The 27,128-nt window shown below is 47.3% G+C and overlaps 1 protein-coding gene and 1 long non-coding RNA gene across 2 annotated transcripts; both read right to left on the reverse strand.

Moving 5' to 3' along the window:
• Window positions 1-502: 502 nt before the first annotated feature.
• On the reverse strand, window positions 503-1,785 carry LOC127348585 (uncharacterized). Its single transcript, XR_007879832.2, has 3 exons — window positions 1,570-1,785; window positions 783-1,325; window positions 503-672 (listed from the first exon to the last, which is right to left on the reverse strand). It is a non-coding gene; the product is annotated as an uncharacterized lncRNA (long non-coding RNA).
• Window positions 1,786-10,122: 8,337 nt separating this feature from the next.
• On the reverse strand, window positions 10,123-12,958 carry LOC127293738 (uncharacterized). The gene is made up of 2 exons (XM_051323383.2): window positions 11,440-12,958; window positions 10,123-11,203 (listed from the first exon to the last, which is right to left on the reverse strand). The coding sequence occupies exons 1-2, from the start codon at window positions 12,665-12,667 to the stop codon at window positions 11,166-11,168; spliced, it is 1,266 nt and encodes a 421-aa protein (XP_051179343.1). The 5' UTR covers window positions 12,668-12,958; the 3' UTR covers window positions 10,123-11,165.
• Window positions 12,959-27,128: the final 14,170 nt, after the last annotated feature.

Consider the following 27,128-nt stretch of genomic DNA (forward strand, 5'->3'; position numbering starts at 1 on the left):
CCCCTTCTTCCGTTGAATTTCAAATTCAGTTCTGCAATATGAATGGGAAATCCAGCTTGATGTATAGTCAAATATACTGAGTAGGTGGCAAGAGCTCCTCGGAATTAAATCTTGAGGGAAGTATTTGATTCGATGTGAAAGTATGCCTATCCAAAGCAAGAGGGAGTCTATTGATTTTGGTGGACTTGCTCCAAGCTCTAGTGTTCCCTAAAATCTAACAATATGATGTATTTAGGAGCAAAGCTACACAGGGGACGAACAGGTCCATGGTCCGCCCATGATTTTGCAAAAAATCATATACATTGGTAGCCTACATTTTCCTGTAGCTTCGCTAGTGTCTAGAAAAATATTCTAATGAAAATGGTTCAGAAAACTCGCAATGGGAGCTTCATAATGTTAATTCAGATAGACCGAGCAGATCACTATCATGCAAGCGAGCTAGATCAACCAAAGAAATTAATTGATAGCCAATTACTAACAATTGATGCGTATATAGTATATACAGATCCATGGATGCAATATCACTAAAGCAACTGTGAAGTGACATTTCTATGTATGTATTCATCAAGTGGAGCATCTAACCAGATCAGTTCCATATTCTGTCTTCTTTGCCATCACTGTGAGTAAGATGGGTGACAAGGTTCTTCTGATCTTGTCCCTCCTGTGTCCTATCTGATAGACATCAATGAAGTCAAAAGGAAGATCACAATATCAAAAGGCAACATTTACTTGTGACAAACAAGGATTAACATTGACAAAAAAAATCATGATGGTTAAATTACCTTAGGAGAGAATTTCCAAGGAATGGCGGATACTGGAATCATATTTGCACATCACCGTCGATGGATTTTCATCAAACAACTCTAATGTAAAGGCGAAAACCCATCACAATAATAAGGCGACAAAGGTTATAGCCGTAGTTATTCATGATAACGTCTTACATGAACAGAACTGAAATTACATTCCAAGCAAATCCACTGCGAAACCCTGTAAATATTTTAAAGCAATTGTAGCATCAAGCATTAACCCAAGGAACACCACTACCGCAGTCCAGATGCAAACCCTGTTAGTGGATAAAAAGTGAAACTGTACCATTTGATGTATCTGAAAGGAAAATATGAGAAGTATTTGTTTGATTTCTCATCAATTACCATCCAGCCCAAACCGTTCACCAAGCCTTGGATAATTGTTGTTAAATTTCAGAGATATATCCATGATAATAATTGGGTCTGATACTCCCAAAAATCAACAGTGGCTGCAACATTATGATGCCACATATAGAGTAGATGTTAATTCCTCAACTACCGTTAGTGTATCATCTGAATCTGAAACATGAAAGAAAAAAAAAACACATCAGGGCTGTGCGTAACAAGGATTCAGAATTGGTAATTTCTCTCTGTAATGGAAACTCATGAATAGAGAATTGTTTATTTCTGCTAAAAAGAGAGTGCAGATTGCAAAGCATTGATGGACTGTTACGCGGATGCACTGAACGATGACAGTGTTGAAGAGGGCATCGGCCTGCAACGAAACAGAATAAGGAATGATGGGGTCGAGCAGCAGGCCGACCTGTTAGTCGTGGACGACGGCGAGTGATGTCGTGACGAGCTGTGAGCCTCGCCCTGACCCATCTACCCGGGTGCCACCTCCTAATCCCCGTTCTTTGGTTCTCGAGCCGCTAACGGTGTCGCCTCCGCCTCATCCCCTGTCGTTGTTGTCGCCATGTAGTCGCCGCCACCAACATCGATCGCTGGGACAATCACCAAAGAATCATAAGGATTAGCACGCCTCTGGTCCTAATAGATAGAATCAGGGAAATTCATCAAGCAGTCTTTTGCAACAAGTAAGGAGAAGATGAAGCCGCACTCTACACCCTGAAGGAAAAGGGATTGGAAGGCAGCGTCGGCTCACCTTCTAGGTGATTCATTGCACGAAGAAACGGCAGCGCAATCATTTCATTCTCACGCGCCACCATGGTTAATGTAGGAACAGGAGGAGCCAGATTCACATAAGCCGCGCGTGGTGCCAGCCTTGCACATTGAACAGGCCCAATTAATAAACGGGCCGCATGAAAACCCATTTCAGCCCAAATCACGGGAAAGCTTCTAGCTCGGTCTGGAGAGTAGCGGCCCATAAATATTTTGCGAGAAGTGATGTGCGGGTCGCGAGTAAAAAGAGGCCGAGACGCGCAGCAGGACGGCCAAGAGATCTGGACCTTTTACTGGATAGATCGGACGGTTGACGAGTCCAAATTGCTGTGGAGGCTCCTAGGAGGATCCATTATACTGCTAACTAATTTTGCCTTGTGTTGGGGAAAAAAATCCAAAAACGAATATTAAACTTGTAGGCAAAAGATAAATGGAACCATCAGCTCGTAATTGCTGACATTGGCACTCTAAACTTGTTGATTCCGGTCTATTTTAAACTCTGGAACTGCCCGACTGGGATTACAATCTGCTCTCACTAACACTAACACTAACACGTGAACCCCACTTGTAAAAACTTTCTCTAATCTCCACGGGACAACGTGGAAGTGTTTCTTGACTATACAGGACAAGCTAAAGTTTTGTAAGAGGAACACACAAATCAATGGGGTCACACACGGAGATGCACCAACCCCCACTGTCTCCTTCAATTGGCATGTGTCTCCCTCCAAAATTAAAGGATGCTTGCCTTATATAGCAAGGTCCTTACCAGTGGCGCGAGTGGAGAGAAACTAGGGGCGCGTTTGGTATCTTGAAAGACCTCTGGCTCATATGGGTTGTAGTTTTTTTTTTGGCCTGTTTGGTTTTCTGCGCTTTCCCGCGTTGTTACATCGCACAGTTCTTAAATCATCGATGGGCCAGGCCCAGGAGAAAGGCCCGAATTGGCCATTTTCAGCGAGCCACCCTCGTCCCGCAAAGACACCGATGGGAGATGGCGCGAGCTCCCGCGGAACGGCGAAAAATCGGCGGGATTAATTCGGTCACCGCCCTCAAAATTTCTCCACCGTATATAGGGACGGCTCTCTCACCGCCAATTCCAAATCCCCCATTCCTCCCATTTCGGGCTCATCCACCCTTCAGGATCTAGCGATATGACCGACTGGTCCTCACCCGCAAGGTCGGCGAGGCTGGTGGCGGCGACGTTTGCTGTGGCGGCGGCAACTGGCCACGGCTTGTCGTGTTCTTCCTCTGCATCGATCACTCCGATTATTATAAGCTTTTGCAAACCCTAGCTTTAGATCTAGAACTTGCGGGTACACATGGAGATCTGAGAGCCTCCATTGTAGGCCATTCCTTCATCGCCGATCGTGGTTGGATCTTACTCTACCACGGGGACGGTTGTCGAGGTTGGATCTGAATCTATCATGGGGACGGTTGTGATGCCTGCTTCTGCGCTAGGGTCTCCTGCTTCCCCGACCTCGGTGCTGCATGTGGATTCTTTGACTGTAAGGACGCTCTTTCTTATCTGGTTTTCATTGATGTGCTAATCAATATGGTAGTTCATTGATGTGCTAATACTTAGCTATGTTCATCTGGTATTTTTCATGTAGACAATCATACCAGTGGGCTCCCCTGATCTTTCTACTCCATCTGTCAATGCTTATGCTTTCCTGTTTGCACAGAAACGTGCCATGGTTTGGAAACCAAAGATGTGCGAGTTTGTGCCCAACCGCTTGGTTGAGCTCATCAATACATGCGTCTGCTTTAACCTGTGATTCAAGGAGGCACGGATGAAGGCTAATGATGTTCTTGCATTCGCTGTCATACATTTTTTTTTTCAAAATGAGGATATGACCCCGGCTTCTGCATCATGATGATACACACGACCATTTATTATAAAGATTCAAATTCAATATTGTGTTACAACTCAAGCATCGTAAAGACTTGATACAAAAATTAATCAGCGAAAAAAGCATAAACTACTCTGAGTACACATCAAAGTAGTCTCCTAGCATGACGCCAGCCAGCGTGGCACCAATATCCTGAGCGACCATCTGGAGTCGTGTGCATCCAGAAACCATGGCATCCCGCTGTCCCTCCGGCGACAAGAGGGCCCAAAGCTGGACCCAATGAGACACCATATGGATAACCTGCAAGAAATGAAAAGATTGTTTTTTTGTTAAAGATAATATCATTTCTGACCCTCCATATAGACCAACATAAGGCAGAGACCCCAATCCAGATAAAAGCTTTAGATTGTCTATCTACTCCATTCAACCAATTACCGAACATATTAGTAGTATTGGTTGGAGGTGGAAGATCATATGTGAAATTAACTATGGGCCAAAGAAGCTTAGCTAAAGGACACTCAAAGAAAAGGTGTTGAATAGTTTCCGCTTCTCCACAAAAAACACATTCGCTAGCATACATGTGAGCACTCTTTAGGTCTACAACCACATCAGAAAGTGGAGGACAAAGTGGAGCGTCATAAGCAAGATCAAATCCGATCACACTCTCCAGTGGAGAGAACATGATTGTTGCTTCTATCTTGGTGATGACGAGAGGTTGGAAGAGTACCTGAAGGTAATAAGCTTCATGGAGTTCCTTCATTGATCTTATAGTATGTCATAGTCATCAGCCTTAACACTTGTTCTTCTGGATTGCAGCGCTACCTAAGACATCGTGAGTACGTCAAAAACCTGATCACGAACTATGCTCAAATAAAGACAAACTTCACGCCCTGGTTTGACTGCAAGAACCAGTTGTACCAACCAAACTTGCTAGTCAGGGCACTCAACTTCATTGCAGACAACAAAGAATAGTATGCTTTGTAGTGAGCCGCAGCCATTGAAGAGGAGGACCTGGCTACGCAAGCAGTTTGCTTCTTAGTGTTTCTGCTTCGTTGTTCATCATCCTCTCGACGATGGTCATGATCTGCTGAAGAGTTCATGCATATTATGGGAGTTGGTCTCGTATCCCTCCATTAGGTAGGACTTGCTTCAACCCTATTCTCGGTCTGTAATGATGACCTTGTTCGAGGTGGTATATAATAACCTTTCGTGTGATGAACTTATGATGCATCACAAAGTATAGCTGCTTTACTCGTGATGCATCGCCTAGTAGGTTACTTGATTTGTATCAACATCACATTTTGATCAACATAATGTTGCTTTATGTGTTGTTATTTAGTTTGCACTGCTGGGTAACCTCACCACTCAAATGGAAGTCAGCTCTCCTCGCCCCTCGCATCGCCTCCTCCGGGCGACTAGGGGGTGAACCCTAGCTCCCAGCCGCCGCCACCCCTCCTCCCTCTCCTCGTCGCCGTCCAAGGCAGTCGCCAGGCAAAGCCATGCGACGCCGGTGAAGGGGGGACCTAGTCCCTCTCGGTTCCCAGTTCGGCGGCTTGGAGGGAGGCCTCCCTGCTGGGGTCCGGAGGCTATGTGCAGCCGGCGATGCGAAGCAGACGAGGCGTGGCGGCGGTGGGGCGAGGCAGCTTGCTGCAACGGCGGCGCACGTGTGCACGCGGGCTCAGATGGGCTCGTGCGGGCCATTCCCTCTGGTCGCGCCGGTTCGGCTTTGCATCTGCGGAGGGCTGGCCTCAGGGCGGTCCTCCTCCGACGGTGGTGGTGGCCAGAGTTCCTCCGGTGGCGGCAGCGACCTAACGCCCTAGATCAGACCATCTCGGTCTCGTCCCTAGTTCGTGTTGGGTGGCTGCTGCGGTGGGTCTTTGGTGGGCTTCGCTCTCCTCCGTCGGCTAGTTTCTGCTTCCCGTGGTGGTGGTTCAGGCCGGCATCTTTTGGCTCGTCTCCGTCTCGCCGGGGGGCGGTCTTTGGCCCAGGTGAAAACCTTGCTCGGTGCATCCGATGCTGACCACGGTGACGTCTGCGGGCGCCATTTTCCTCCTTGGAGGCATGTTCTTGGGTCTGGCTGTTCTTCCCCTCGACGCTAGGGGAAACCCTAGGTCTGCATGTCAGACCGGGCAGCGGCGGCGCTACCACGTCGTTTCCCTTCTTGAAGGCGCTGCTTTGGCTGCGAGGAGTGTCCCAATCTGGCACTCAGAGGTGGTGGCCTTGCCGGTGTTGGCTACTGCTCAAGGTGTGAGTCCCCGGGGCGCAATGTACGCCATCGCCAACACTCTCCAGTCGGCTCATTTCCAAGTTCAGCCACACCCTGCCACTTGCTCGCTTCATCTTCTAGGCGCATGTAGTGGTACGTTGGTCTAGGCAACTTGGGTTGGTGGTCGTGTTGTGGTGGCTGTTGGGCGTTGGCTGTGACGCGGTCTGGGGCTTCTGTGCCCTGCCTCCTCGCCATTCTTGGGTTGAGGTTGGGCAAGGCGATTGTGTCGTTGTTGTAGGAGTGCGTTGTAAGCTGAAAGGTATGTGTGGTGTTGTAGCCATTCCATGACGTTTTCTTGTCAGCTTAATACAATGACGTGCACTTCGTTGTGGGTTCTTGAAAAAAAAGAGGTTACCACAACATGCTCATGTCTGCAACCAAACAAGGTGTGCGTTGTGCCTATGCGGACACCCAAACAATGGAGACTGTCTTTCCTATCTAGTGCAGAAAATGGCTTTGTGCGCTGCCCAGAGCTCGTATGGAACACGCATGACGTTCCACTTCACCGGTGCAGTGAGACGCAAATCGAGCTACCATACATGTCCTAGACGCAGATCTTTCTACTCCATCTGTCAATGCTTATGCTTTCCTGTTTGCACAAAAACGTGCCATGGTTTGGCAACCAAAGATGTCCTAGTTTGTGCGCAACCGCTTGGTTGATCTCGTCAATACATGTGTCTGCTTTAACCTGGGATTCAAGGAGGCACGGATGAAGAAGGTAGCTGATGATGTTCTTGCATTCGCTGACATACATGTGAGCACTCTTCAGGTCTATAACCACATGAAAAAGTGGAGGACGAAGTGGAGCGTCATAAGTAAGATCAAATCCGATCACACTCTCAAGTGGAGCGAACATGGTTGCTTCTTCTATCTTGGTGATGACGAGAGGTTGGAAGAGTACTTGAAGGTAATAAGCTTCATGGAGTTCATTTATTGATCTTATAGTTTGTCATAGTCATCCGCCTTAACACTTGTTACTTTTGGATTGCAGCGCTACCTGAGGCATCGTGAGTACGAACTATGCTCAAATGAAGACAAACTTCACGCCCCGGTTTTTCTGCAAGAACCAGCTGTACCAACCAAACATGCTAGTCAGGGCACTCAACTTCATTGCAGACAACAAAGAATAGTATGATGCGTAGTGAGCCACAAACATTGGAGAGGAGGTCCTGGCTACGCAAGCAGTTTTCTGCTCCGTTCTTCATCATCCTCTCGACGATGGTCATGATCTGCTGAAGAGTTCATGCATATTTTGGGAGTTGGTCTCGTATCCCTCCATTAGCTAGGACTTGCTTCAACCCTATTCTTGATCTGTAATGATGAACCTGTTCGAGGTTGTATATACTAACCTTTCGTGTGACGAACCTGTGATGCATCATAAAATATAGCTGCTTTACTCGTGATGCATCACCTAGTAGGGTACCTGATGTGTATCAACAACACCTTCTGATGAACATAATGTTGCTGAAAGTGTAGTTATTCAGTTAGCATTAATGGGTAACCTCACCACTCAAATGAAAGGGGTTAACACAAATGCTCATATCTGCAACCAAACAAGGTGTGTGCTGCGCCTGTGCGGGTACCCAAACAATTGGAACTTCCTTTCCTATCTGGTGCAGAAAATGGCTTCGTGCGCTACTAAATAGCAAGTTTTTTCTGGCGTAGAGCTCGTATGAAACGAGCATAACGTTTCACCTCACCGGCGCAGCGAGACGCAAATCGGGCGCAAGCCGTACGTGTCCTAGGTGCACATACATGTTCAAGCAAATCATTGATGAATTGATGACCAATAACATATATGTAGATGCAGACACGCGTGGGGTTGCATCAGTAGGTGCCAGTTTTGTGCTTATCACCCTCAATTAACGGATGGAGTAAAACTATAGAGCATTTTCAGTTCTAGTAGATTTTTCTCTGCTTGGCATTTGTTGATCATTTCATGTTCGGTAATTTCTTTCGAGCGGTGTGAGTGACATTGGCGTGTCGACACGTATAGGCCGGTTCCAGCCATTACACTCCTCTCTCTCTCCCTATTCTCTTTAGATCGTCGCAGTTGCTTGCCTTCTCCGTCCATAAATCCCCTCACGGCCACCTACCTTCACTGCGATCCTCTCGGAAATCGCTCCGGCTTTGCTTGCGATGGCAGTGTAATCTGAAAGAGATTGAACGATTGCCGGACACCAAAACGTGGTGCCGGGGTGCATGTATTTATACATAGATCATACAATGTACAAGGTAGGTTTGGGAATCCATAACCTAGTCAGCTACGTGTTGTACACGGACTCAACAAGTGCATCATCGTGCACGCCAAGTTTACTTGGCTTACATCCCCCCTCAGCCACAGCGTCACAGACACTGAGGCTGTTTCGGAACTCAGTAAACAAACTACTAGGGAGTCCTTTTGTGAAGATATCCGCATACTGATGAGCAGATGGAACGTGAAGAACTCGAACGCTTCCAAGCTGCACTTTTTCCCGGACAAAATGCAAATCAATTTCGATGTGCTTAGTCCGACGATGCTGAACAGGGTTAGCTGACATATAACATGCACTGACATTGTCACAATAAATAACAGTCGCCTTGGTCACAGGATGATGAAGCTCGAAGAGGAGTTGTCGCAACCAGCAAGATTCAGCAACAGCATTAGCGACTGCTCTGTACTCGGCTTCCGCTGACGAACGTGAAACCGTAGGTTGACGCTTCGAAGACCAAGAAACAAGACTGTCACCCAAAAATATACAATACCCGGATGTAGATCTCCGTGTATCAGGACATCCGGCCCAATCCGCATCAGAGTAAGCGGTCAATGTAATCGATGGAGAAGCATGAAGCTGCAAACCAAAACCCAGTGTTCCCTTGACATAGCGAAGAATGCGGCGAACAAGCTGCATGTGAGGCTCTCGGGGCTGATGCATATGAAGGCAAACCTGCTGAACCGCATGTGATAAATCCGGGCGTGTAAGCGTCAAGTACTGAAGAGCACCTGCCAAGCTCCTATAGTAAGAGGGGTCGGCCACAATAGGACCCGTAGTTGCATCCAGTTTTGCTCGAGTGTCGAGAGGAGTAATGCATGGATTACATGAGTCCATGCCCGCACGCTCCAAGAGATCTTCAGCATAGGCGCGCTGAGATAGAAACATGCCCTGAGAAGTATGGCTCACGGAAATACCAAGAAAATGGTGCAAGGGACCAAGATCCGAAAGAGCAAATTCATTTGCAAGAGAACGGATAATAGATTGGAGAAGGGATGGACTCGAAGCTGTGAGAATTATATCATCTACATAAAGTAAGAGGTAGGCAATAGAAGAACCAGACTTGTAGATGAACAGAGAAACATCAGATCGGGACGGGACAAACCCCAAGGAAGACGCGAAGGTAGAAACCCGGCTATACCATGCACGGGGCGCTTGTTTAAGACCATATAAAGATTTTGCGAGGCGACAAACGTGAGTGGGATTAGAGGCATCAACAAAACCTTGTGGTTGCTGGCAAAAGACAGTCTCGGCAAGAGAGCCATGAAGAAAAGCATTCTTCACGTCGAGCTGATGAATAGGCCAAGAAGAACGAGCAGCAAGCGTAAGAACAACACGAATTGTAGCCGGTTTAACGACCGGACTAAAAGTCTCTGAATAATCAATGCCTGCCTGCTGGGAAAAACCACGTACCACCCACCGAGCTTTATATCGAGACAACGAACCGTCGGGATGAAATTTGTGTCGAAAAACCCACTTCCCAGTAATCACATTTGCATCGGAAGGTCGGGGAACAAGACGCCACGTCCGGTTGCGAATAAGAGCCTGATATTCATCAAGCATGGCAGCTTTCCAATTAGGATCTTGAAGAGCATGTTTGTAGGATGTGGGAAGTGGTGAGATAGGGGACACCTCGGCAGAGAGATTGAGTCGTTCACGTGGAACGATCGGAGTCCCGGTGCGAGTGCGCGTATGCATCTGATGTGTACGTACAGGAGCAGCAGAAGGAGCAGACCGGGTTGGTTGCGCAGCTGGTGCATGCGTAGTGGTTTGCACTGCTGGGGATGTTGCCTGCTGAGAAGCTTCCGTGGCTGGTGCATGAACAGAGCTAGGCTGCACAGGACCATGCAAAGCTGGTTGGACTGCTGCGCAAGGCGACGAGGTGATCTCCAAATCCAGAAGAAAATCCAGATAGGAAGGTGCAGCTGGCTTGGTTTGAGAGTAGGGAAATACATGCTCGTCAAAAATAACATGTCGAGAAATATAGACACGGTCTGCAACTGGGTCAAAACACCGGTGACCCCTATGGTTTGGAGAGACGCCAAGATAGACACATGGAACAGAGCGGGGAGCGAGCTTATAAGGTGTCGTAGAAGCAATGTTAGGGTAGCAGAGGCAACCAAAAACACGAAGATCATGAAAAGGGGGGGCGGTTTTGAATAAGAGCTCAAAAGGTAGGCGATTTTCAATTGCTTTGGACGGTCGAATATTTATAAGATGTGTGGCGACATGGAGTGCTTCGGCCCAAAAGAAATTGGGCATGTGGGCATGGAAGAGTAAGGTACGGACAACATCATTGACCGTGCGAATAGCCCGTTCAGCTTTACCATTCTGTTGCGATGTATACGGACATGACAAACGGAGATGAATGCCACGAGAAAGAAGAAAGGTCCGTATTTGGGAGTTGTCAAACTCACGTCCATTGTCACATTGGATAGCTTTGATTTTGCAAGAAAATTGTGTATCAGCATAGGCATGAAAGGAGAGGAGTAGGCTGGCGACCTCGGACTTTCAACGAAGGGGAAAAGTCCAAAAATAGTGTGTAAAGTCATCGACAATAATAAGATAGTACTTAAAACCAGATTTGCTAAGTATAGGAGACGTCCAAACATCACAATGAATAAGTTCAAAAGCACTCTTGGTACGAGAAATAGATGGTACAAAAGGTTGTCGTATATGACGACCAAGCTGACAAGCACGACACACTGAAGATGACAAAGACTTAACACACGAAATAAGACGCCTAGATTGAAGACTTGATAAAGTTTGATGCCCTGGATGCCCAAGACGATGATGCCAAAGGTCGGCGGTGGCGATGAAGGCTTGTGCTGAAGGAGATGACTTCAGATGGATGGTGTAGAGGTCGCCGGAACTATTGCACCGAAGGATCTCCCTCCTGGTTCGAATGTCCTTTATGGAAAAACCAAATTTGTCAAATTCAATTGTAACACTGTTATCAGAAACAAGTCGACGGACAGAGAGTAGGCTTTTGATAAGAGAGGGAACAACGAGAACATTGGACAAACGAAGTGGTTTTGACGGTGTTGGGAGAGCATAGGAGCCAACAGATGATACGGGAAGAGAAGAACCATTGCCAAAAGTGACATAGGGAAGCGATAATGGAGAAGGCGAGGGAGTGAGTATACCGTTCTCAGGTGTCATGTGGGCGGATGCTCCTGTGTCCATGTACCAGTCCGTGCCGTGGGAGGACGGCTGATAGTTGTTGAGCGCCGAGATGAAGGAGGCCTGATCCCACTGTGGGGGAGCAGGTTGCTGCGGCTGGTACTGGTTGTAGGCGTGGAAGGCTTGAGGCTGCTGCGGCGGACGTGCGCCAAGAACGCCAGGACCATTGGAGGGACGCCACGGGCTCGACCACGGAGACCATGCTTGAAAGTAGCCGGCAAGGGGATTGGGCGCGTTCCATGGCTGCTGCTGGTAGCGACCCCCACCATTGCCTTGATAATTGTTGTTGTTGCCTCCTCCTTGGTAACCACGGCCACGGTTCCTCCCGCGGCCACGACCACCGCCACCGTTATAGTAGCCACGACCACCTCCGCCGCCCTGGTTGCCACCACCACCACCAGGGGCGCGGTTGTTGTTGTTGTTGTGAGGGCGATCAGGAGCACGGTCAGAGCTGCGATCACCGCGAGCAGTAGAGTCTGTGGAGACAGAGGACACCATGGCGGAGACGGAGCTCTTCTTTTTCTTGCTTTTCTCCTCGAGGATGAGAGACGAACGCACTTGCAAGAAGGACGGGAAGGGTGTCTGGAGCGGGATGAAGGAACGGAGCGCCGAGTAGTCGTCGTGGAGGCCGTTGAGCAGGGTGAGCACCAGTGTGTCGTCGGTGACCGGCTGGTCGACGTCGGCGAGCGCGTCGGCGAGGGACTTCAACTGCGCGCAGTACTCGGAGACAGACATGCTCCCTTGTGGCAGCCCGCGGAACTCTGCCTCGAGGTGGATGGCGCGTGCTTTCTTGTTGTCACGAAAAAGATTCTCGAGAGCAGTCCATATGGTTGCTGCCGAAGACGAGGAGGAGGCCACCATGGTGAGAAGCTCGGTGGAGATGGAGCCATACAGCCAAGACTTGACTGTGAAGTCGTCGCGGGTCCAATTGGTGTCAACGGTGCCGGAAGAGCCACCGGTGACATGAGCAGTCAACTCGTACTTGCCGAGCGTGGTGAGGAAGAGCTCGCGCCAGAGTCCGTAGTTGGAGTCGTTCAGGCTGAGCACGATAGGAACATGCGTGCGGATGGAGGCAACGTTGACAGCCTGGGATGGAAGGGAGGAAGGAGGAGCTGTGTCTTTCCCCTTGTCGAGTGCGGCCTGACGCTCGCGCTCCTCGCGTGCCAAGCGCTCGGCTTCAGTCTCGACCATGGCGGAAGAAGGGGCGGACGTAGTTGAACGGAAGGACGACGACGAGATCGGAAAGAACAGAGGAACTCGCCGAGAGGATCGGATCTAGCTTCTTTGAGCGTGGAAATCTGATACCATGTAATCTGAAAGAGATTGAACGATTGCCGGACACCAAAACGTGGTGCCGGGGTGCATGTATTTATACATAGATCATACAATGTACAAGGTAGGTTTGGGAATCCATAACCTAGTCAGCTACGTGTTGTACACGGACTCAACAAGTGCATCATCGTGCACGCCAAGTTTACTTGGCTTACAGGCAGCACCCTTCCTGCTCGGCCTTCTGCTCATCGCGTGCGTAGTCACCGCCGGCGGCGACGGCGGGGCAAGAGCTCTTCCTCATCTCGAGCTACCAGGCACCCCCGACTTGGCCCGTGCTCACGCGTCCGACGCGCCGGCGCCGCCGCAGGTGCTCATGGACATCATGTCCACGAGCGGCTGCGGGAGGTTCGCGGCCCTCGTCGCCGCGACGCCGAACGTCAGCGACGTCTTCCAGCAGCGCCTCGTAGCTGGCGGCGGAGGGCTCACTCTCTTCTGCCCCGACGACAAGGCCGTGGACGCCTTCGAGCCCACGTTCCGTGCACTCGCCGACGGCGTCCAGGCAAACGTGCTGCTGCAGCACGGAGCGGCGGCCCGCTACGTCCGGGCGCAGCTCGCGCCCTTCGAATGGGTGGCGGTGCCCACGCTGGCCGTCGCCGACAACACGACCGTCCTCGTCCGCGACATGGGCGACAGCATCAGGCTGTGGCTAGGGCCGACGTGGCCCCGGGTCGGCCAGGCGACGGTGACGAAGACGATCTCGTCGTCGGAGGCCCCCCTCGTACTGTACGTCGTCGACGGCGTGCTTGTGCGACGACAGGAGCCTGATGGAAGGGACGAGGCGTCGGCGTGCGGTGATCTCCTTGACTTTGTGCGCTGCTTCTGGCTGCACTGCTTTGTTGTCCCGGGCGGGGCGGTGGTGCTGTTCCGGTACATTACTGACGTCTTAGTCCCTAGGTATCGGCGTCGGCGTTGAGTGTGTGTGAGTGAGTTCTGCTGCTCGATGGGCTCCTGCAGTCCTGTGACCACTGAGAAATATCTAATGTCTCTAGTGCTTCTCGTTTGCATATTTCTTCAAGCTAGCCATCTAATTGTCTTGTGTGCGCGTCCATGAATCTCCCCGTCTATAAATCTGCAACATTTTTGCTTTCTGCTCTCTGCTTTCTTGTCGTCCTGAACAAGAAAGTGTAGCGTTTGAGAGATCTGAAGAACGTATTCTACTTTTTTTTTTCCCTTTCACAGTAGTGCGAGCGGTCTCATAATCCTTGTAGGAAGTATGAAGCAGTAGTAATAGAAAAATCATAAGCATTGAAATAGTACAAAACTTATACTGTCCTACAAAATAAGTATCTTATTCTTGTCTAGTATGTAGAAAAAGTTGAAACACTTATATTAAATGGACGGAGTACGATCCGTAGAGGCCATATAACACTACTGGATGAATCTTGGGCGTCTTTTGTAGGTGGGTGTAGGTAAAGAAAATATTTTAGATATGGGTACTCCTGAACTCCTTTAAACTTACTTCCATACTAAGTTATATAGTTATCGGACTACTAACTTACGTAAATTTCGGAAGGAGATTTCGACGGTTCATTTGAAACTTGTGATTTTTATCTAAATTACATATTTTCGAATTTGGGTATGAAAATTTTCACCTTTATACATACATGCGTTCTCAACTTGCTAATATTGTTTTTAATTTTTTGAAGTGCTAGAAATATGAATTTTAGGACAAACAATTTATAGGATTCATGAGTATCCATATCCCACTGGCCACTGCATATTTTCGGAGTGTAGGAGGCAATTAAAGTCACAACATACTCCTCTCAAATAAGTGGATATATAGCTCTAAAATTTATCCACAAAATAGTGTACTCTTATCTTTCTAATGCAGTTTAATTGATTCTCTCTCATCGCACGGAAATCAAATCCAATAAAATTGAGCACATGTTCTCATTATTTTCTACATGCACTTAGCTCATTGAAGCTGAAAGAATTGAAGAGGAAAGATGAATCTTTCCAAAGTGTTTTTCACTCCACTTCATAATTTAACTTGAAAAATCTACATGTACAATTATTTGTGGACGGAGGGAGTAAGAGAAAAGAGATGTGCTCACCGTGCGGATGAAACAACAACTCTATGGACTTTCGGTGTTGTGTACCATTGGATACTCACTTGGGGCGCGTTTGTTAGCCTGGATGGACCTTGGCTCGCATCGGGCCAGCAATTTTTGGACCGTTTGGATGCCTGGGCCGACTCGCGTTGTTGCATCGCACGGTTCTCAAAGCACCTCTGGGACAGGCCCTGGAGGAACATCCGGAATGGCAGTTTCTCCGGGCCAGGCCCGTTGCGGCCAGAAGGCTACACGCATGGGGAAGGGAGGCGGAAACGCCGCGCCCTTCGGGAACACGCACCATAATTAGCCTCACCGCTCCCCTTTCCTCCCTCTCACTCGCGACCGCACTCTCACCTCCCCAAACTGTCACATCAGCCGGCGGTTCCCCTCCCGCCGACCAATCCATCGGACCGCTGCACGGAGGAGCACCGGTACCAGAGGAGACGTCAGCGAGAAGCACCGCGACATCGGCCGGAACCTGCTCCGCAGTCTTCATAGGCATCTCGAGTTCGCCCGCGACCTGGAGCTCGTCCTCAGCCGGAACAATGGCGGTAACGACCTCTCCTTCTCACCTTCGTACTCGTTCTGCCAAAACATGCCATTCTCGGGCATTGGCGACGACATGCACATTATCTGCTAGGGTTTCCATTGGTTTGGATTGATGTTTGGAACATGTTCCTTGCCATTGCTTGCTGTTCTTGTTCAGTTCTTGCTGTTTACGGTCTCGATTTGCTTAGATCTGTTACTCTAATATCTTCAATCACGACAGATCCTTCATAGACCGGGCTTTGGATTGGTGAAACTGCCAGATTTAACTATGCATGCATAGAGGGGAAGGGTTTTTTGTTTTCGGGTTTAGCATGTTGTGATTGTTGTGTGAAAGATTAAGCTCAGTCGCACTAGTTTGTTCAGACGCAAGAGGAGTAGAAAGACTTGAAGAACGAAATTGCCATGCTGAAGAATCTGCAGAGAACACAAGCACAAGTGATGAGGGCTAAGAAACAGGAATGGGAGGCCAAAAAAAAGGCTTTGGAGGCCGAGAAGAGAAAGCTAGAGTATGACAAATACGATCTGCTTCAAGTGAACTTTGCAATCAAGGACAAGCTCAAGATGATCAAGGCTACTTGTGACGACTGATGAATGTGTTGTAGATGTACTGTACGAGAATTTGTAATTGGCCTAAGTAGAATTTGTTATGTACCCTAAATGCCACTCGTAATGTACTCAATTTGAACTGCTACGTGTGTTGTTTCTTGATTGAACTAGGCCAATGATTATAACCTGGGATCATAGTATGAGGATATGATTGATCAGAACCTATGACATGACTTAACATGACCATGCCATTGGTTCTAGTCAAACATCTCCTCCATATGTCCTCATTGTATGAGGCCTCTGATACCCTGCTTTGCATGTTTCTCCTTCTTCAGTTCTGTATTGGCCAATGATTTAACTATGGCACAACGGAAGGCAGGGTGCTGCCCTCAAACTTAGTCATGTGTGTCATATTACTGGCACAATAGACTTAGTTTGCGGACAATCCCTTTGCCTGCCATGTGATCCTACATATGAGGCCTCGTTTTGATTTGTCTAGTGTATTGGCCAATGATTCAACAAAGGCACAATGGAAGGCTAGGTGGTGGCATCAAACTTAGTCATGTGTGGCACAGTCGTTGCACACTACACTTAGTTTGTGGCCGCTCCCTATGCCTGCCGTGTGAGCAAATGTATGAGGCCTTACTAATGTTATCAATGTCTGTTTTCATCTAAACTACCTGTGAGAAGGCACACCTCTAATGGCTTGTGTTCTTCTAGCAGACGGAGAAGATCATGCTTGGGTCACCTGCTGAGGTTCCCGGCGAGGGACCGGCGAAAAAGCGTCGTGGAAGGCCGGCTAAGGTCGGCCACTTCCATGAGGAGGCAGGGCTGGACCACTTCCTCCGCATCATCTTCAAGCCCACCTTCGGCCGGCTCATGATCCCTAAAGCTTTCGTCAAGTGGTTCAGAGAAATTCCTTCCAACATCATCGTCACCACCAACACCGGATGCAACTGGAGGATGACTACGAGGAGAGAAGCCAATGACGCATTCATCGACCATGGATGGACAGCCTTCACCGTCGCACATCAGCTCAAGGCATGCCAGTTCCTCACCTTCAGGAAGGTGTCCTACTTCGAGTACAGTGTGGTCATCTTCGACCACACCTGCACTGACGTGGTGAGCAGGTGACCGTACCATGGCGATGACACCAGGTGTATCGTCTCCGAGCATCATGTCTGAAGCTAACCTGTTAACATGTCGTGTCTAGTTCCTGTTCGTGTCTAGTGTGTTGAACTATGATCCTGTCTGCCGTGTCCAGAACTATGATCGTGTCTGCAAAATGTTGTGTCGTGAACTTGTGTCGTCTATGATCACCTAAGTTCTCTGTCATCTATAATTGTGTTCTTGTGTTGCTGATCGCTGGTAACCTCACCACTGAAAGAAAGAGGTAAGCAGAACCGGATTATGAGTTGCAACCAAACAGTACTGGCGCTGTTCTGGGATTACTACAAGGCCTAAAAACTGACCTACCAAACGGGCAGGGCCCAAATCTTGACGGGGCCAAAAAAACTCTGTGCAGGCCACCAAACAACGTGACTTTTTTTTGGCCCATGGCCCGTCTTGGACGCGCAGGAGGCTCCTTTCCACTGCCCTAGTGGTGCAGAAATTAGTTGCAGGCTACCAAAACGCGCACTTGGTACGTGGATGCGCACAATGTAACCTCCAAGGGATAGCCGAGTTTAGCTCTGCCGGGAAAGTACTCCCTGAGCAGTAATCTGTCCAAACCGTCAATGATTTTTCGATAACGGATGTTTTATTACTTTGGGAAGCAATTACATCCTGCCTCTGCATAATCAGGATGCACACAACCGTTCATATGTCTCGAGTCAAAAGTCTGAAAACAGAAACTAGGCGAAATACATATCGGAGCGATGAATCATAAGACGCCTAAGATGTGGGTGGGGCTTCAATCCGTAGACTATGGTACCACCCATGTAGGGAAAAAGTATCCCTCACCGCAGCCTCCAACCGTGTACAGACCTCCGTAAACAGGTCTCGGTTCTCCACTCGCTGAAAAGGTAACCACGAACGGAGAATACCTGTACATCTGTAGACAACCTGCAAAATAGTACAATTTTTGTTGTTAAAAATCTTATCATTTCTATTTAGCCAAAGCGCTCAGATAACTGCAAGCGCCCCCACCCTCAGTAGCAACTTAAACCTTGAATCGATACCATGAAGCCAATTGCAAATGACATTGGCGACACTAGTCGAAGGCTACAAGCTAGACGCTACTTGGATGATTGACTATATATAGATCTCGCAAAACGATACCGAAAGAAAAGGTGTTTAGTAGTTTCTTCATGTTGATAGAAAACACACCTAGTACTTCCAAACCGTCAATGATGAATACGTATAAGCTAAAGTTTTGTAAAAGCAACACACAGATCAGAGGTGTATCACACTCAGACGCAGAAACACCCGACCCCCACTATATCTTCAAGCCTCATGTGTCTCCATCTAAAATTAAAGCATGATTGCCGTATATAACAGCAGTGCACATGCATGTGCAATCAAATGAATGTGACCACAGAAAATATGTAGATGCTAGAGGATGCAAACACGTACGATGTCAACTTTTTTTTTACCTCACACAACGTGCATAGGTGCCAGTTTAGTGCTGATAGACCATAGCTAATGGATGGAGTGATGCGCCTTATTCATCGAAACAAAGCTAGGAGGAGGTTTCCTCCCACGCTGCTCCCGGGCCGCTCGCGCCGATGGCGGCTATGGATGCCCCCCACAAACCCTAGCGAGCAAAACATTGCCTCCAACAAGGTCATTGCCAGACGCAAGCAGTTAAGGCCCTTGGGTTTTCACCCTTGTAAGAACATGTTCCCAAATCTCCACGGGTAATGTTGCTAGCAGCGATGAGGAACTCGAGCACCAGAGTAGAGCACCTAACCAGAAGCCGAGACTGCGCCGCATGCACGTAATCACCTCGCGGCGTGGGACGACACCAAGGAGGCGAGTCGAGCACCTGGCGTCCAAAGGCGTGCTTCGCTGCGCCCGGTTCAGATACCTAGAAGGCGACACTAGTAGAAAAGGGGATTCAGTCCCGGTTGGTAAGGGCCTTTAGTTCCGGTTTTGCAACTGGGACTACGGAATCGGGACTAAAGCCTCCCTCTTTAGTCCCGGTTGCGTTACGAATTGGGACTAAAGGCTCTCCACGTGGACTGCGGGTGTGCGCCAGGGTTGGGATTAAAGGTCCTCCACGGGGATTTTTTTTCATTCAATTTTTTGTCTAATTTTTTTCCACTCCCTCTTTTTTTCTATTATTTTCAAAATTACTACTAGTATTTCACTTCTTTAACCAGTTTAGTCTCTAACCACATTTAATTTCGTGCACCATACAATGTTGGCTGAACCCACTAGAGTTTCGGAGGAAGCATGGGACACATGACGACATCGACTTGGGGAGATTGGTGCGAGGAGATTGGGTGTCAGAAGAGGGTGAATATGAATACAACAGGTGGGCCATGTACGTAAGTGAGGGTAGCTAATTACCCATATAATTTTGTGCTATTTCCTTCTTGGTATGACTTGCCGCGTGAACAAGATCCAAACTCAAAGACGTCAAGGGTTTAAATAGACAGAGCAGTTTCAATTTCGAGATGAGAAGTTGATGATTCCATTTAGTTTTGTTTCTCAGTATAAATTCAAGATTTGTTTTGAACTTTCCCGTCGTGGGAGTGACAGTGGCACCGCTAGTCGATCGACACGTCTCTCCCTCCCCACTCCCTTCATCGCAGTTGCACTTAGCTCGTATCGATCTGTGCATAAAATTGCCCCATCCCCTCACGGCCACCTACCTACACTCGTTCCTAACTCCACTGATCCTCTCGCAGATCGCTCCGGCTTTGCCTGCGATGGCGACACCCTTTCTGCTCGGCCTTCTGCTCACCGCATCCGTAGCCACCGCCAGCGGCGACTATGGGGCTATCCTCCTCCTCCCCCATCTCGAGCTCCCAGGCACCCCCGACTCGGACCGTGGTCACGCGTCCGACGCTTCGCCGCAGGGGCAGCTCATGGACATCATGTCCACGAGCGGCTGCGGGAGGTTCGCGGCCCTGGTCGCCGCGACGCCGAACGTCAGCGACGTCTTCCAGCAGCGCCTCGTAGCGGGCGTCGGAGGGCTCACCCTCTTCTGCCCCGACGACAAGGCCGTCGACGCCTTCGAGCCCATGTTCCGCGCACTCGCCGACGGCGTCCGGGCCAACGTGCTGCTGGACCACGGAGTGGCGGCCCGCTACGACCGGGTGCAGCTCGCGCCCTTCGCCTGGGTGGCGTTGCGCACGCTGGCCGTCGCTGACAACGAGACGCAGCAGACCGTCCTCGTCCGCGACAGGGGCGACAGCATCAGGCTGTGGCTAGGGCCGACGTGGCCCCGGGACGGCCAGGCCACGGTCACGAAGACGATCTCGTCGTCGGAGGCCCCCCTCGTCCTGCACGTCGTCGACGCCGTGCTTCTGCGACGACAGAAGCACGACGGAGGGGACGACGCGGCGGTGTGCGGTGGGGAACTTGGCTGGTCGCGGTCGTGGAGGTGCTGACGTCCCGGCTTCAAGATCTGTTAATGCGCGTTGGTTAGGTCCAGTCTGCATACGCATGATGTTGGAGTGTATCGTTGCATGGCACTCTAGTGCTGGAGTGAGTCCATCTCTCGATCTGCTATATTTTTCATGTCACTGCCTTTGTCTGCCTCCTATCGCACTATATATAATTTCTAGTTGCTGCACAATTATCGGGTTAATTATCTTCTGGGTCCTTGAGATCCACAAGATTGGAACTAGTAGTATAGACTCCCAAACGATTGGCGCGTGATGCATCAAGCAACAACATTAGAGTATGCTGTCGTGTTACGAAACTTCACAGAGGTTCGACTTATCATGCTTCCTAAAATCTGAAATATCCTACCACCATTATATCCTTCAACTAACACAAGTTTTTTTCCATGGCAAATTATTTGTGTAGTATATGATAAGTGAACATATCCGGAGAAATGGGTTTGTTCCTGCATGCGCTCACCTTCTCGCTCCTCCTTATTCTAAAAATTGTGTGTCACTTAGATTCCTCCAATACCACGCTATTATATTAGATTTAAAATTTCAAATCTCCGTAACTTTTAAACCATAATTCTAATTTTTGAATCCTTTTAATATTTGAGTTCACTAGTAGAAAACAGGCATTTCGTCCCGGTTCGTAAGGGCTTTTAGTACCGGTTTTAGAACCGGGACTATGAAAACGGGACTAAAGACGCCTTTTAGTCCCGGTTGGTAACACCAACCAGGACTAAAGGAGGCCCTAGGGTTTAGGGTTTAGCCCCTTCAGTTTGTGTTTTCCATTTTCATTTTGTGTTCTCCAACCAATTATTTTTCATTTTAAATGCTACTACATAATGTACACCTTGATGCATATATAATACAATTTCTGTTACGATCGAGCATACAAATATATACAATATGGCATAGTTTCTATCTAGTTGTAATGGAGAGCTCAACACTATATGCAACAATGCAAAACAAGAACACAAAGAGAAGTGCTCAAATCCTTCTCTCTCAAATACAACCCAAAGCAACAAAAGTTATGAACGAACTAGAGAGGAAGAACAATGGTGGAGCTCAACCAAAGACTCCAAGATATAGATCGAAGGGTGCCAATGGAATTCTTCGGATGGAGATATGACCTCGTCAACCAGAAATCCCTCCAATTCCACTTGAATTGCTCGTAGGCGGTCCTTCAATAGGAGCTGGTCCTGCATGTGATCGTTCTTTAAAAGAAGGAGATCGATATGAATATATGAGTTGTGTGAATATGTATCAAATCATCATAAAAAGAAATTATGAATGAAGCTCAACAAAATTGTGAATATTGTTTACGTACTTAGAGGAAAGCAGCCGTGGACCGCTCAGTTGTCGTCATGCAGATATACTCGTAAACATAGTACGCACATAAATTAGTCTCCTCTGCCTACCTCAACCACCTTACCAGAATAGAATACAATCAAATAATAGTCAAGCATGATAATGGTATTGAAATTAGAATTAAAGAGATGCGCGGACGTAGTACTACTTACATGCTTCCGTGTAAAACGCAGCACCAGTTTCCATTCGTCGGGAATCTTCTTGATGAACTTTTTCCAAACCCTAGCTGGCAAATAAAATGAATAAATGAGTTATTAGTTACTTGATATGAGGAAATGAATGAAAGAGGCTTATATATTGCAATAATTCTTGAAATTACCATCGGAGCATATGAATGACGCTCTCGTATAACTCAGGCTCTTTGCTAATGTGTCCATGACAAAAACTCTTCCGTTGTCAACTTCAATGCTTAGCAGAATCCAGTAAAAGCTACACACGTTTATATACACAGGCATGCATAACTCATCAATTACACTAAACAACGAGTACGCACAAAAAGAATGTGTACAAGACAATAACACTCACGGTAAGTTGCAAGGAAATAGTATTTCTGATCTTTCATTGTGTTCAACTAAAAACCTTAGCAAGTTTTCCTCTATGTCATTTGTGTGGTTTTGTATCGTAGGCCAATGAATGGTATTTGGGTCAATGAACCCAATTTCATAGATTCTCCGTCTTTTGCATTCTTGAATCTTCATTCTGCATAGCGTACAGAAAAATATAGTAAGGATAATTACACGCAATGAACGAGCTGAGCTAGAGACTTAATAACAAAAATAAATCACTTACAGATAATAGCAACTGGCGAGAGATTTGTCGAGGGCGTCATGATTGTATAACTGAAAAAGTTCTTCAAGCATAATACATATCTCGTCCTTACGGAAGTAATGCTCTTCTTGAACTTGCACCATGAGCATGGTTCGGAGTTGGTCCTTTGATACTCTCAAGTACCAGTCATGCAATCTTCGTATTCGTGTTCCCAGATGCGGGGCATGCTCAGGTCTAACAAGAGGCTCCCCGAGGGCAAATTTATATGCATGCTACTTCAGCCTTGGGGAAATCTGACTCATTTAAAAATTTCTCAACAGTCATACCAAGTGTGGAAGTAAGCCTCTCATAATCTTCTATTTATTCCTTATATATGTCGTACGATTGTATGCCCTTGTATCTTTCTGCTTCGGAAATCACGTGGAGCGGGGTCAACGTTTGGGTTTTCCGTTCTCCGAGCTAGGGAACTTGTTTCCCGTTCGCGCTTTCATTACTTTTGTCCCACTTCTGCTTGCCTTACTTTGCTTCCGCTGACTTATGATAGGCTTCCTAAGAGAGTGGGTATAGTTTGATGGCGCATTAGCCACATGTGCCGCTGACTTACTGCAACAAAAATGATTGTTTGGCACGACTTAGACACCTCGTAAAATTTAGCCAATTTACGTGCATATAGAGGGTGAAAAGTTACAGCTACTGTGATTTTATCAAGATTTTAGAAGTTACCAAAAAAACACAAAAAATATGCACTAAAAAGTGCAGCGCGGAAATCAACAACTACATATTATGTTTGCACCTTTAAACATTTAAATGGGTAAAAACTTGATACTTTATTTAAAAATCATAGAGTAAACTAAAAGAAAACTAACATTCTACAGAAAGCATGCAAAATAAAAGCTATATATGAAAACATCTTGGGTTGCCTCTGATACGTCCATTTTGCATCACTATTTTATATCATAATTTACTGTTATTCATTGATATATTTCATATTTAGAGATGATACTTATGTTATTTCACCTATTTCGCATGTTTCATGATTATTGGAGAATCGCTCACCGGAGTCAGGATTCTGCTGGAAAAAGCACCGTCAGAATGCAATATTTCTGAAGATCAGCAATTAACGGAAATTACACCGAAGTTCTTATTTCTCCCGAAGAAGGAGCCAGCCAAAAGGAGGGACCGAGGAGGGCCGCCATGGGCCCCCCCATAGGCTGGCGCGGGCCCTACCTTGGCCGCGCCGCCTTGTGGGGAGGGGGCCCACAGCCCCCTTCGGCCGCCTCTCCTTCGCGTACTTCTTCTACCCGAAAACCTAAGGTGCTGGGGACAATCGCGAAGAGACACAGCCGCCTCTGCGGGGCGGAAAACACCAGAGAGAAAAGAGCTCTCCGGCAGGCTGAAATCTGCCGGGGAAATTCCCTCCCGGAGGGGGGAAATCAACGCCATCGTCACCGTCATCGAGCTGGACTTCATTGGGATCATCATCACCATCATCTCCACCACCGTCACCTTCATCTCCACCGCTGCACCTCGTCACCGCTGTAACATCTAGGGTTGAATCTTGATTATTTCATAGGGGAAACTCTCCCGGTATTGATTACTACTTGTTATTGATGCTATTGAGTGAAACCATTGAATCAAGGTTTATGTTCAGATTGTTATTCATCATCATATCACCTCTGATCATGCTCCATATGATGTCTCGTGAGTAGTTCGTTTAGTTCTTGAGGACATGGGTGAAGTCTAAATGTTAGTAGTGAATTTTGTTGAGTAATATTTAATAGTTTGATATTTAAGTTGTGGTGTTATTCTTCTAGTGGGGTTATGTGAACGTCGACAACATGATACTTCACCATTATGGGCCTAGGGGAATACATCTTGTATTCGTTTGCTAATTGTGGGGTTGCCGGAGTGACAGCAACCTGAACCCCCGTTGGTATATCGATGCAGGAGTGATAGCAGGATCTCAGAGTTTAAGGCTGTGGTTAGATTTATCTTAATTACTTTCTTGTATTTGCGGATGCTTGCAAGGGGTATAATCACAAGTGTGTATTAGTCCTAGGAAGGGCGGTGCATTAGCATAGGTTCACCCACACAACACTTATCAAAACAATGAAGATTAATCAACTATATGAAGCGAAAGCACTAGGCTAAACTCCCGTGTGTCCTCAAAAATGTTTGGTCATTATAAGTAAACAAACTGGCTTGTCCTTTGTGCTAAAAAGGATTGGGCCACTCGCTGCAATTATTAGTCTCACATTTTACTTACTCGTACTTTATTTATCTGCTATATCAAAACCCCCTGAATACTTGTCTGTGAGCATTTACAGTGAATCCTTCATCGAAAATGCTTGTCAACACCTTCTGCTCCTCGTTGGGTTCGACATTCTTATTTATCGAAAGTACTACGATACACCCCCTATACTTGTGGGTCATCAAGACTATCTTCTGGCACCGCTGCCGGGGATCCCATCTCGGGGGATTCAGGAGATCGCCTCCGGCACCCTTCCGGAGAGGGGAATCATCACCCGGAGGACTCTACATCACCATGATCGCCTCCGGACTGATGTGTGAGTAGTTCATCCTTGGACTATGGGTCCATAGCAGTAGCTAGATGGTTGTCTTCTCCTCATTGTGCTATCATGTTTAGATCTTTTGAGCTGCCTATCATGATCAAGATCATCTATTTGTAATGCTACATGTTGTGTTTGTTGGGATCCGATGAATATGGAATACTATGTCAAGTTGATTATCAATCTATCATATATGTGTTGTTTATGATCTTGCATGCTCTCCGTTGCTAGTAGAGGATCTGGCCAAGTTGATACTTGTAACTCCAAGAGAGAGTATTTATGCTCGATAGTGGGTTCATGCCTCCATTGAATCTGGGACAGTGACAGAAAGTTCTAAGGCTGTGGATGTGCTGTTGCCACTAGGGATAAAACATCAATGCTTTGTCTAAGGATATTTGTGTTGATTACATTACGCACCATACTTAATGCAATTGTCCGTTGTTTGCAACTTAATACTGGAAGGGGTGCGGATGCAAACCCGAAGGTGGACTTTTTAGGCATAGATGCATGCTGGATAGCGGTCTATGTACTTTGTCGTAATGCCCAATTAAATCTCATAGTAGTCATCATGATATGTATGTGCATTGTTATGCCCTCTCTATTTGTCAATTGCCCAACTGTAATTTGTTCACCCAACATGCTATTTCTTATTGGAGAGACACCACTAGTGAACTTTGGACCCCGGTCCATTCTTTTACATCTGAATACAATCTACTGCAATCATTGTTCTCTATTGTTCTTCGCAAACAAACATCATTTTCCACACCATACATTTAATCCTGTGTTTACAGCAGGCCGGTGAGATTGACAACCTCACTGTTAAGTTGGAGCAAAGTATTTTGATTGTGTTCTGCAGGTTCCACGTTGGCGCCGGAATTCCTGGTGTTCCGCCGCACTACACTCCGCCACCAACAACCTTCACGTGGCCCTTGACTCCTACTGGTTCGATAAACTTGGTTTCTTACTGAGGGAAAACTTGCTGCTGTATGCATCACACCTTCCTCTTGGGGTTCCCAACGGACGTGTGCTTGACGCGTCATCAAGACTGTTTTCTGGCACCGTTGCCGGGGAGTGAAGCGCTATTGGTAAGTGGAATTGGTAAGGGAAACTTTTACTGTACGTGCTGATTTTATTTCTGCCTGCTGCTATAATTTATTATGGAGAGATCTTCTCTTGAATTTCTATTTAGAAAATCTACTACTACTGCAACGGTAGTGGATGAGGCGCCAGGTGAGAAAGAGGTTCCATACAAAATACCTATGAAAATTATTGAACGTGTTGTGGATAACCGCTATGAAGGGGATGGAACTGTCCATCCTGGAGATCATTTACTGTTTTTACATGAATTATGCGGGTTATTCAAGTGTGCAGGTATTGCTATGGATGAAGTTAGGAAGAAACTATTCTCTATATCGCTGTCTGGTAAAGCGGCACATTGGTATAAATTGTTGAAGAATGGGGATTCTCTTGATTGGAAGGATATTGTGCCTCTATTTTATTCTAAATTCTATCCTCCAAGTGAAATTCACAAAGACCGGAACCGCATATATAATTTCTGGCCCCATGATGGAGAGAGTATTGCCCAAGCATGGGGGAGATTGAAGTCTTTAATGCTCAAATGCCCCATTCATGAGCTTCCTGGTAATATCATCATTGATAATTTCTATGCAAGACTTTCTTTTCAAGATAAAACCTTGCTGGATACTACTTGTTCTGGATCATTTACACGTAACAAAGAAGAGTTTAACTAAATTTGCTGGTGAATCTTATGAGTTTAACTAATACGAACCGGGACCAAAGGGTCGGGCAGTATATAACTGCACACTTCGTCTCCGCGGAGATCAATCCCGCGGAGACGAAGCGCTAGAGAGCCGCCAGGCTGCCCAACTCCCGTGCGCCATCG

Source organism: Lolium perenne, chromosome 4 (assembly GCF_019359855.2).
Source record: "Lolium perenne isolate Kyuss_39 chromosome 4, Kyuss_2.0, whole genome shotgun sequence".
Lineage (NCBI taxonomy): Eukaryota > Viridiplantae > Streptophyta > Magnoliopsida > Poales > Poaceae > Lolium > Lolium perenne.

Excerpts from the sequence above, each read along its gene's own strand:
- LOC127293738 (XM_051323383.2), bottom strand. The coding sequence starts at position 12,667 with ATGGTCGAGACTGAAGCCGAGCGCTTGGCACGCGAGGAGCGCGAGCGT. Across the intron at positions 11,204-11,439 it reads CCACATGACACCTGAGAACG|GACATTCGAACCAGGAGGGA; the intron begins GTATACTCACTC and ends TTTTCCATAAAG.